The 12,562-nt window shown below is 35.7% G+C and overlaps 1 protein-coding gene across 1 annotated transcript in view; it reads right to left on the bottom strand.

Annotated features, from left to right (window-relative positions):
* LOC113233660 (transient receptor potential cation channel subfamily A member 1) overlaps window positions 1-7,548 on the bottom strand; it is a 99,344-nt gene extending 91,796 nt beyond the window's left edge. Inside the window, exon 1 of the mRNA XM_026468869.1 lies at window positions 7,446-7,548. Within this exon, the coding sequence (XP_026324654.1) occupies window positions 7,446-7,448 (3 nt within the window). The 5' untranslated portion in view covers window positions 7,449-7,548. The remainder of the gene's footprint in view (window positions 1-7,445) is intronic.
* Window positions 7,549-12,562: the final 5,014 nt, after the last annotated feature.

Here is a 12,562-nt window from a genome sequence, read left to right as displayed (position 1 = left end):
ACACACACACACACACACACACACACACACACACACACACACACACACGCGCGCGCACAGACACTCGCGTACGTACAAAAGGACACCCACATATTGTTTCTTGTTATGCTACGCTGTCTTTTGTAATATGATTTTATTTATACATGACGTTACGATCTTAATACACCTAGAGGGAGTGAGCCTGATGAGGTGCAACACTGATCTCCAACTTAGTACAGACTTCGGCTCTCACTGAGGAACTTTTTGTTTTATATTTATTTGTTTGTACTGGTATAGATTTTGATATATTTTTCACAAAGTTTAAACAGATGTCTTCAGCGTTTGTAATTATTTTTTTATTTTTGTAATGTATGATTTTAAAATTCGCTTAATTTTTTACATTTTCGTATTTCATAATATTCTTCATTCATAATTCATCCGGTATTTACCGTAATTCATATTATTTTTCATATTATTTTAATCAGCTATATGCATTGACTTACAAATAAATGGACGACGGGTCTAATACAAAAACCACGAAAAAATGTCCCAAGTCAACGTATTTAATCGTAGTGACCTGTAAAGGAATATGAAAAAGCTAAAACGTTGAATTTAAATTGTAATGTCATCGCAGTACTGTCTAATTCTGCGTGCTTCGCTGTCAGTCGAACAAACGAAGACTAAAGCGTGAATGACGCTCTGTATACGATTTTAACCCTATAAGTTCGGACACTTTTTAGCGCTAACCCGACGTCCATATAATTGTAAGTCAATGGCTATATGTAATTAATTATATACTTTTATTTTTCTTTGCTTAAGCTGTGTATAATTGTAATGGATAGCAGTCTTAAAGAGTTGTACCGATAATGTTATTTTAAGTAAATGCGTAAACTAGTGTATCTGCAATTGTACCATATTGAATAAATAAATAAATATGTAGTGTAACTACTTTTAGACCTTTATGAAAGAAAAATAAAGCATTTTGTATTGTATTGTACTATAGTCCAGAGAGGCTATTAGTATTTTACAAATATGGGCAGACATTTCTTTATGGTCAAACATAACATAACTTCTGAAAGTGACAAGTCAGTTTACAGTCATATATATGGACGTGTGTTGACGTTGGACAAGAGACAGGTAGGTAATACAATTATTATTTCATTTTGTAATTGGGAATATTGAATAGCCGTACTGTAGGTACTTTATTAGAGTGTTTCCATTTTCAAGGGATTCGATAAAGGTATTTTTGATGACGTATCAAGTTTATAGACCGTTTATAGACCGACCAGTCTCCTTAACGTATCAAAAGACAAAACACTTACTACATTGTTTATGGTGCGGATCCTGCTGGTGGAGTTTAGGCTGTAAAATATACGCTTTCTCATCCAGAATGTATATGATAAAGTTTTTAATAGTCGGGGCTGTACGCGGGGTATAATCACGTACATGCCACAAAACAGTAAATACAGTAGAAGTGTTTAGTAGACGTGGCACGTGCGCCAACAGTAGGCGTAGTTCCGCACACTTGAGCTCAGTCCGCCATTTTCGCTTTGTACAGTCAAGAGCACGTCAAGCTTGACACTTTGTACTTTGAACCGTTCTTATCGTAAGCGGAAAACATGGAAAAATGCCTGATTACTACTAAAAATGATAGCCCCTGTAATATTATTTATGGTGGTGTTTCATAATATCATCGTTAAGTCTTATTTATTTGATTTTAATAAATTTTCCATTTTCTGTTTATCGTAATACATTTTTTGTTATAAGCTGTAATACGATCGGTTTTTTTTTGAGAACGTTAGCATATGTTAATCGTTCGTCGTCGCCTAGATGGCAGCACATTGAATGAAATTTCTCAATGTAAAATCATAACTTCGTAACTTGCAATAATAAGTTTATAATATATTGATAATCCACTAATAAAACTTCTAAAATGAGAAACTAAGACCAATCATTATCAAAATTTCATAGTGTATAACATTATTTATAGTGTAAGTTTTGACGATTTCGGTTAATAATAAAGGGTTAAGGCATTTCCTAACGAACGCGATCTGTAACGATTTTTTTTTTCGTTATCAAAAAAAGGATTGGCCGTAATTGACACCTTTTTTTTTTGACGGGGGGGAAATCTTTATGGATACCCCTGAGCCCAGGGAGACTCAGGGGTTATGTGGGGAATCTCCCTCCAGACTGATGAAGAACGAAAACATAAGTGAGAATAGTACTTGTATATATCAACCCAAAAGACCAGCTCTGTTCAGTTTGCCTTCAAATATAATGATGTACCAAACTTTTACCATGTGTCTTATCTTATAAATTTATTTATACATGGATAACATTAGCCATGTTCATGTTATACTTATTTCGTTATTGACTTAAATGAATGTGTTATTATTGAATTTTTTCTAAAGAGCTTTATTTATTTGCTTGTTAGCGTACATCCTATAATGTATTACTTGTCTTGAAACGTTCGTAATTTCATTGTTTCTATTCTCATATTCCTCGTTAGTCACAAACGGTTCTAGGAAAATGCTTGAGCTAAAAGTTACAATAAAAAATACGCCACGTAATATACGTAGTTTTGATTGGGAGGCGGACGTGATCACGCATTAAAGCTTTGATCTTAAAAAGAAATTATTCTACAAAGCTATGGTTTTCTTGTAATTATGAAAAGGCGCAATTGTTTCCAGTACCTATGAACACGTGTGGCGCGTGGTTACGAACACTATAAGTTTCTCAAAATATTCTCCGTTAGCGTTTATTGAACCAATTTTGAAAACATTTATGCCACTCCTCCGTGACAGTCTCTGAAACATATTTTTCATAGTCTTCAGGTGATGAAAATCGTTGACCGCGTAACTGGTTCTTAATTTTTGGAAATAAATAAAAGTCACAAGGTCAATAAAAGCCAGGTCGGGACTGTACGCGAGACGGCTCATAAGGTCAACGTTGTTCACCTTCAAAAATTCATTTGTCTGTCTGGTTATGTGAGAACTGGCATTATCGTGGTGTAAGATGATACGGCGTTTACGGTTATTTTTACGGAGTTTGTCAATAACTTCCGGCAAACAAATGGTCATGTACCAATCACTATTCACAGTACAACGATTCTCCAAAGCAACATTAGCGACGTGTCCAGTTTTATTAAAAAAAGAAGCAATCATCCGCTTCACGCGCGCCACTTTGGTTGGTTTCGGTTCATCTCGAAAAACCTGTGCGCTCGATTGCCGCTTTGTTTTGGGATCGTAACCATAAATACGTGTTTGGTCACCTGTTACTATATGCCACACCAGATTTGACGCCCCTTCGTTGAATCTGGTAAGCATGGCATTGCACCAAGTGACGCGATCCGTTGTTTGAGTCTCAGTCAAATTGTGTGGGATACACCAAGAGCACAGCTTTTTCACAGTAGTTGTATTGAGTAGTATTGATTGTATTTGACTCATGCCTATGCCTAAAGATGCCCGTATCTCATGGTATATCACATGCCTGTCTGTTTTGATCATAAGGCGCACAACATCGATGTTTTTGTTGCTCACAGCAGTAGAAGGGCGACAATCGTGAAATTCGTCACTAAGATTCACACGACCGCTTTTAAATCTGCAAACCTTTAACAAACATTTAAGTTTATTTGAAAAGTACAATCCCTAGTTTCTTGCTCGTTCTTCTCAGGGAAGTCAGCGTAGTGAACGAGCAGTAGCTTAAATGTGACGTTTTCAAGGGTAAATTTATTTTACCTGCGGAATAAATGATTATTTGACTTTGACTTTGACATGAGCTTTTCGGAGAAGGAAAACATCGTGATGAAACCTGCACATTGAAGAAGGTTCACGACCCTCGGAAAACGTGTGAAGTCCCCAACCCGCACTGCGCCCGCGTGGCGGACTATGGCCTAAACTCTCGTCTGAAAGGAGGCCCGGGCCGAGCCAGTAAGCGAAGGTGTACGCCGACGATGTGCATATGAAACGTGCAAGAGCCAAACTAGGTTAGAGTGTAGTAAATGTGATGTGGGGCTTTGTGCTCGATGTAATTATAAATTTCATACGTAATTAAAAATGTAGCTGATAATAATTGTTAAAAACTAATTTACCTTTCAATATTCCGTATAATAAATAGTACTACTATAATAAAATACTGTTCTACTTTATTGAAGTTCATATTGACGCGGTTAGAGCTTAGCGGTGCAATTTGGCATCACCCATTTTTTCAAAAACTAAGGGTTGGATTTCGATTTTGATTACAAATTTCTATAATGGACATTCACTATCAACACATATATAAAAATTATCAATTTCCACATTATGAAAAAAACTCGGGCTATAATGGGTTAAAGCAATGTAAGTAGTTACATTTATGGCTCTTGTAAGTTCAAGGACTAGTCTTTTACTTATAAAATCATCATCTTTTAATATTTTTCTATCAAATGACACGAAGTTCTGATGAATATAAGCTCAGAGCAAGGACTGGCTATCAATTATATAGACTACGGGCTCAAGTACCGGCCCCTGTGGTAGACCCTACTTAGGCACAACTAAAACTGTCTGTAACTGAATGACATTTGTAGTAGAGTATTTGTATTTGTAGAAATGTATAATATCATAACGCGTTTTAAGTGGCTGTCTACATAAAATCCGTATTGCGCACACATGTGACCTAGATTACAATAGGTGAGAAGGATACCTTACCCGCGTATTAAATGGAAGATGATCTTACAAGATTTATGACGTGTCAAGAGAAGCTTGCAGTACTCTAGAGATTTATGGTGTACTGCGAAGTTAATTTTACAGAAGATCAAAATTTATACAATATTTATTATTTGGGGTTCGATTGAATTGTAAATAAAAAAAAATGTTTACTGTCTAGGCTTCAGTTAAACGTGATCGCCTGAACCACGTCCGTGCCCGATGTCTATATTCAAAAAATACCGCCACAATAAAAGCATTCATCCCCACTTTAAGTAATTTGTCCCGTTCAAGTCTCGGTAATTTTTAAGAGGCAAACGTGCCACCATCCCAAATAATTCGGTTGAAAGATAAAAAGTACAATACTACAACTTTATTGGTGCTATCGTCGTTGTACTCTACACCTTAAGTACTAACTTTTGGAACCGCAAATATAACTTGGTGGCAGTGTGTCGTGTAAGGATATTGCCCGTGGTGTAGGAAGACGTGACAGGGGTTGTTATTGGTACCTACCTCGCTGTTACGCGGCTAACGTACTGGCTTGTCTAATTTGCTAATATAAAACTTTGACTCGGACAGGTTTTCTTAGAATTGCTTCCTTAATGTTCCATGGTAGATCACATTTCTATTTGTACCTCCTGGGATGACTGACCACGTTTCGCAAAAAAATCTTTGAATAGAACTTCGCCACCTCAATATTTTTTTTGCGAAACGTGGTCATTTAGGCAATCAATTTGTTTAGGCATCAACTGCCTAAACAAATTTAAAATAACTCGCAGATTTGCTCGATGTTCGAGGAACGTCAAGGTCACCCTCTTCAGGGCATTTTGTACGTCCTTTTATACTAGTAGTCTATGGGTGGAATCTATGTTAAAACAGCACAGCACGCTATGTGTCCAGTACAATAATGCTTTCAGGGTATTGTTGGGGCTGCGTCGGTTCTGCAGTGCATCGGGAATATTAGCTCACACGCGAGTAGATTGCTTTCATATAATCATGAGTAAACGGTGCAAATCCTTGGTGCAAAGGGTGCGGGTCAGTCGAAACACTATTCTAAAGTCATTTGCTGAACGCCTCGACTATCAAACATGAACCATTGTAATATGGTGCATCTATTGACTAAATCTGAACTAGTATTCTAATTATAAATTTATTTTAATTTTAATTTTTTTTTTTATTTTGACTTCACTTGTATCAAATCTTTATAATTGTATGATCCGTGTGTTGTCTAAATAAATTATTTGTTACTATTTAAAACATTATTCGAAAAATGTTACATACTTAGTTTACACTTAGAACAAGCATGAATAAAATCTTACTATAAATACATAGTTCACGTTTTATAAACTGCCTAAAGGCTTATAGCCCAAAAGTTTGAAACAAAGTAAAACAACTTAATCCTGTTTACTTACCGTGTAGTGTTAGTAACAGTTGCGCTTAAAGTCATGAATGATACAAGAACAAACTGTTCGAATTGCCTAATTTGTACCACATTTTGTCACGTACCCAAGTTCGTCGGAGTTGGGTTTTATTTTCGCAATGCCAGTGGAATGAAAGCGGTGGAGATGAGTTTCGGGGTCGTTTCTTGTGAGTGCGGATTTTTGAAACAAATCGCATTGCCGTCTGTCGACTTATGAGAAATTCAGATTCCGTACTAATGAAATGAGCTAATGCTCAATTATAGACCTTTTGTAATTTACAGTCACGTCATTTTATTGAAACTAAGTCGACTAGTACAGTTCATGTTCTAAGATACCTGAGTCCTAAACCATCCATTTGGTTCTGAGTAGGTCAATGTGAAAAAAGGTGTTAAACAAACGACCTTTGACTTGTGAGCCGTTAAATACATTTTAGTATGACTTTCATTAATGCATTAGAGAATGGCGTTATAAGCATTGACTTACAATTATATGGACGTCGGGTCCGCGCTGAAAAGTGTCCGAACTTATAGGGCGTTAAAATCGTATACAGAGCGTCATCCACGCTCTAGTCTTCGTTTGTTCGACTGACAGCGAAGCAAGCAAGCAAGCAAAATTAGACAGTACTGCGATGACATTACAATTTAAATTCAACGTTTTAGCTTTTTCATATTCCTTTATATGTCACTACGTTTAAATAGGTTGACTTGGTTATCTTTCGTGGTTTTTGTATTAGACTCGTCGTCCATTTATTTGTAAGTCAATGGTTATAAGAGACTTTTCAAGCCTATAATTTGATCTTTAATTAAATTACATAAATACAATTTTAAAACAATGTGCTCGAATTCCCTGTCATTTTTCTATAGAATGCATAAAAAGGCTTCGGAGAAGTGATTAGGCGCCTTATGGTATCGACTGTACAACTAGCAACAGCTACATTTTACGACTTGTGGTTGATTTAATGATGGCTGTCAAGAACAATAAACTTCCACTTTAGTCCCACTTTAGTACCACAAAACCACGAAATGAGCAATTAACTCCTATGACGAACAAAATCTTCTGCGTCCGATCTGTATATCAGTCCGAATCCAAAATATGGCAGTCCGAAGTAGTCGTAGTACTATTTATGATGGTTTACCCACTAAATTCGAATTTCGTCTTTCGAATTAGAGAACACCTTCAATTCATTAGGTATATTCGCAGATCAAAGTAACAACAGTATTATTTGTGTTAACGCTTGTGCACTGAGTACGAACTGGCAGCGGTCGGTCTGAGTTTTCTAAATATCGGACGCAGCGCACAAACACCTGAAGTTCGCAAATATCGACATATGAATAGCGACGAAGATATCAAGGTAAATACTCACCATAAAGCCCCTTTTAACCGGTGCAGGGCTATTGTGTGCGAAGCGCACCGGTGTGGTGGCACCATCAGCGCTGGCGAGAATTGCCGGGCCAGCAGTCCGCTGCGCCGGCGTCGATTGCCGACCGAACACCCACATTCTCAGGATCATATCACATCGGACTCTGCACCAAAAACGTCAATGAGTCAGCGGTGGAACATAGTACATGACTCTATAAAGGACGAAGAAAAATCACTGTACAACCATGGTATTACATGAGAAGTAAGGTAACTCTATACAAATGAAGCAGATTAGCTTGTATGTGTGCACGAAAGCGCGTGAGACGACCAGTGCTATGCAACGCGAATAGATCGCGAAACGATGCGAATGTGTGCGTCCGTACATGCCACGCGACGTGCGCGGTGGCGGGCGCGCACACATACAAGTCTTAATGTTACTTTCTATAAAGTCACCATATTTGTCTTATTATACTATGGTAGAACTCCTGCTCAACTTTAGTAAGTCCATAAGCACATATATCTAGATAACGTCAGTGAGTCATGGGTTAGACAAACAAATAGATTAGGAGAAACGTATGTTTTTACGATGTCAAATTAAACTGATTCATTTTATTGGTTCTTTACTCAACTTCAAGTTACAATGGCGAATTCGTTGGCTCAGTAGTTAGGTGGGTAAAGGTCTTGAGTTCAATTCCATACGTATAAGTTATTTTGTCTGTACTTAGGTTAAGTCAAGGCAAGTCATACTAGGAAGTAAATTAGTAGCAGTACAGCTCCTTGTGAAAGTTCGTCCAGGTAAGTACTGCCACCTTACCTATTTCTGCCGCCAAGCAGGAACGTCAGCATTACTGTGTTCCGGTTTTGAAGGGTAAGGGTGCTAGTGAAATTACAGGCACATGGGACTTGTCAACTTATGTCTCAGGGTTTTCACTGTGGGTGTGGGAGTTCCCAGGTTTGATTCCCGATAGAATTAATTTGGGAAACAAACTTTTCTAGACGGTTTCTAGTCTGGGCGTTCTGGGTGCCCCAGGAGTTTGCGTTGCTCTAGTTATCATAGTATATGGAATTCCCTAACACTAGATTAGAAACGGTTTGCTGCCATGACAAATCGATTGTGTTAGTCTCACGAACGATCACAGAATGGATTCCGGAAATTCAGTGTCCCGTCGTATCCCACGCGTGGTATCGAGCCCCAGATAAGAATTATAAAGCCTATTACTATTTATGTACTTCACTCACAAGTTCAGGATGATCGGACTATTTGTCGTTTACTTGAAACTAATCAAATACTTTTTACCTATAATTAATTTAATAGTATCATTGATAGCACAAAGTCAAAATCAAATAATCGTTTATTCAACACACGTTACACTTGAAAACGTCATTTTTTAAGATTTTGGACGTTGACAGTGGTGACTTCCTCGAGAAGAACGGGCAATAAACTCTAGGGATTGCTCTTTTGAAATAAACTTAAATTTTGTGTGGAATCTAGACTCATGTCGTCTATTTTGTATGTCGTCTAAGTAGTTTTCAATTTTGTAATATGACTTTTCAATTAAAATACTTTTAATGTAAGTTTCAAACTCAGGATATGATAATCTTAATATATTATCCGGAATCTTATTGTAAAAACGTATACAGTTCCCCATAAAACATTCGTTTACCTTAGTTAAACTAAATCGTGGTACCATGTGTTTGGACTTAGTTCTAAGCTAAATGTTATGGATAGGTATCTCCTTTCTTAATGTAATTATGTATATTTTTACGGGCATACAAAGGGATGTATCTCTTACAAACTGGACCATGTTAGATTGTTGCAATTTATAAGTGGTACCTTTGTTACAATAAATCCACATGTCACATGCTTGAAATACCACACACACATATGAAAGTCATAAAAATAATACAAAGTTCATGAAAATATCGTAAACGTCGCCGTCGTGTGAAATTTTCTAACTCTCCTATTTAAGTAACAAATTTGCGCGTGAATCGTGCTTTTGCCGATTGATGCGCAGTATCAGAAATTTTTCTCGTACATTATAAACGTTTTTGCTACAGGCTATTATTAAAGGCATGTATTTAAATGATTATTTTTAATTTGCAAAAGCAGCAGGCAAAATATCGAAACGATCATCTTTTTTAAAGATTGATCCTCTTTCTCTGAGACATAAAATAAATTAAATCAGTGGATATTTTAATCTATTATGAGCTACGCAAAAGATGTATGATTTGTATGAATTAAATTTGATAGTATTATGTTGGGCCAAATGAGTATAAAAAATAAAATTTAAATTACTTACTTTTTAAAATATTTTTCACAATTTAGATACTTTAGATAATATAAACGTTTGATTATATTTGTATTCTAATATTGTATTAATTATAATATAATTTGATATGAAAACGTTGGAAAGGCAAGCTAATTCGCTTTTGGCACTCACCGGCCGCTGCCGCGGCACGCTCGCTTCGGTCGCTCGGCTCGTGCTGCTTTTTTCATATACTAACCTAACCAAACCTAATGAATGGAAGGCGCAATCAAGCAACCAAGACTTATTAGGAGATCAGTATCAAAAGACATGATACTGGTAGAAATGTCATCAATCGTTAAAAGAAAAGACCGATAACATTGACTTACAAATAAATGGACGACGGGTCTAATACAAAAACCACGAAAAAAATATCCCAAGTCAACCTATTCGAAATTTAAATTGTTATGTCATCGCAGTATCGCGCTGTCCGTAGAACAAATGAAGACTAAAGCGGAGTGTCGCGCTCTGTATACGATTTTAGCACCTTACAAGTGCGGACACTTTTTAGCGCGGACCCGACGTCCATATAATTGTAAGTCAATGACCGATAATGAACAAAAGGGGATCAAATATTATTTTTGAATACCAAACATTAATTTAGTATCCTTAAACATAATAATAGAGTTGCCTTGAATGCAGTTCAGTAGTAATGTATCCCTAGATCAAACTAATACAGATGGAACAATTAACATATTATATGTGAAACATAAAAAAAAATTAGTTTATTTTAAAAAGTGCACATTTACTATAGGTCAATTATATATTCGAGGATCAAATAATATTTTAGCCTCCCATCATTAAATGAATGTAACAAATAATGATACTGACGTCAAATAAACGTTGACATCTATAAACCGCCTGCCGACGATGCGCGTGTGTACCAGCGGTCATTGGTAAGTGTGAGTAGTGCTCGATTACTTATCGTGTGAAATTTCGATACTGCGTGTCGATAAATATTCAATATTTTTGGTATGTTGTAGAGCAATGACGTCACTATTAAGATTTTGTATGGCCAAATAGCATTCTCATGCATTCTTTGATGAAAAAAAAAATTGAACGACGTAAAAGTGTGTAAGTGATCTATCTCACTTACAAGTGTTTAGGGCGGCACAGTACGTGATTCGCGCGAATGTGTTAATAATTTACAACTTGTTTATAAGAAAAAAAACAGACCGCAAAAGTTTGTGGAATATTTTGCCAAGTTTTATTGACATTGATTACCGAAACTGGATTCATCCCCTAGCTTACCATCCTTAGAGGTGGAATATTTTCTTCAAATTTAAATGGGACCAAAACTGAGATACAGTCTTTCCAACAAAAAAGAATCATTAAACAACTTACTCACTTAGACAAACAAAAGAAAATTAAAAGAATTAATAAATAAATAAAAAAATACAAAAAAGCAACATAAAATAAGACAAGAAGCAAAAAACAAAACTACTACGAATTGAACTGTCGTTTGTGCGGTTGTGGCGAACGCAAAAAGAATTCAGCTTATGCCACAGCCACAATTGACTGTGGCGTTGGTTTTCAATGAACCCTGAGCCGAGATGAGTGACTTATAGCTCTCTATTTGACAAGAACTCTTCTATTGAGTAGCAACTTTTAGAGGCCAGTAGGTACCAAGTTTAATTTGCTTATATATCGCACTGCTATTACAATAGTGTTGCAACTCAAAATATGTGAAATTTAATATTATATCGTTACTGAACATAAAACTTGATTCTCTGCACTTCAAAAAAAAACCGTCGTTAGAATATTGTAAGAAACAATCAAATGACATCTACTTAACTCAAAATAAGATATACTTGAGCTAGTTCAGGCCAAAATAAACCTTATTGAAAAACATGAAATTATTTTTTCCATTTTATTGTTAAACATATTTGAGAAATTATTTAAGCGTCTATAATAAACTATAACACACAAATTTTAATGATTTTTTTACGGGAAGTGAGTAATTCGTTTTTCATCGATTCTGAGAAAGTCCTCTTTTTGAGTTAATACATTAATGTATTTACAGTGCGATATGTCTATTATTTTTTTATAATATGAGTATAGTAAGTAATCTCTAAATATGCATCAAAGACTGTCCACTTGCGTGTCACTTTTCCCGACGGAACGCAGTTGGGTTGTCATGTTTATAATAAGCACTAGTACAGTTCACGCCCTATTAAGTGCCAATGCTTAGCAATACAACATGTAGAACATTTTTAGCGAATTTATCTACAGTTTTTTTTAATTTTTTTTAATTTTGTTATTTGTTGTTCAAATCTAAACTTTAATTTTGATCAACATTATGACACTAAGATTGTAAGTTTAATTTTTATACATTTAATGTTTAGTGTTTATTTTATCGGAAGTAATCGAGACGTGTCATATGGGTACTGTCATAAAATGTTGCAAAGGTAAAATCTTTAAAACGTTCAGACTGAGATTCTTACGCTTTTATCACAGTTTTTATCTACCTACTTGCGTAACTTCAGACGATGTTATTTAAGAGTGAATACAACTTCAGATGGCTTTGGTTGATTTCGCGTAACAATGAAAGTGTTGAATTAACCGCTTTGGAAAAAATATATAGTAAAACATGATTCCTAATAATATTCACGATAGAACAAACTTATCTTGAAATTTTACAAGGAAACCGCTGTATTCAATAGCTACTTAACACATAGCAATGATTTTTTAAATATCAATTGAACTAAAACGGTATTATAAGATATATATTTTTTAAATTACATTCTCTTCTGTTTTGTAATTCAATTCTGATCCCTGCCGCTCGATCAAAACAAAAAAAACCGAAAAAAATTGA

This window comes from Hyposmocoma kahamanoa, unplaced genomic scaffold, assembly GCF_003589595.1.
Source record: "Hyposmocoma kahamanoa isolate Upper Pololo Valley unplaced genomic scaffold, ASM358959v1 100021, whole genome shotgun sequence".
Classification (NCBI taxonomy): domain Eukaryota; kingdom Metazoa; phylum Arthropoda; class Insecta; order Lepidoptera; family Cosmopterigidae; genus Hyposmocoma; species Hyposmocoma kahamanoa.
Note: the sequence above shows the minus strand (reverse complement) of the source record. Positions and strands in the feature narration are given on the sequence as shown.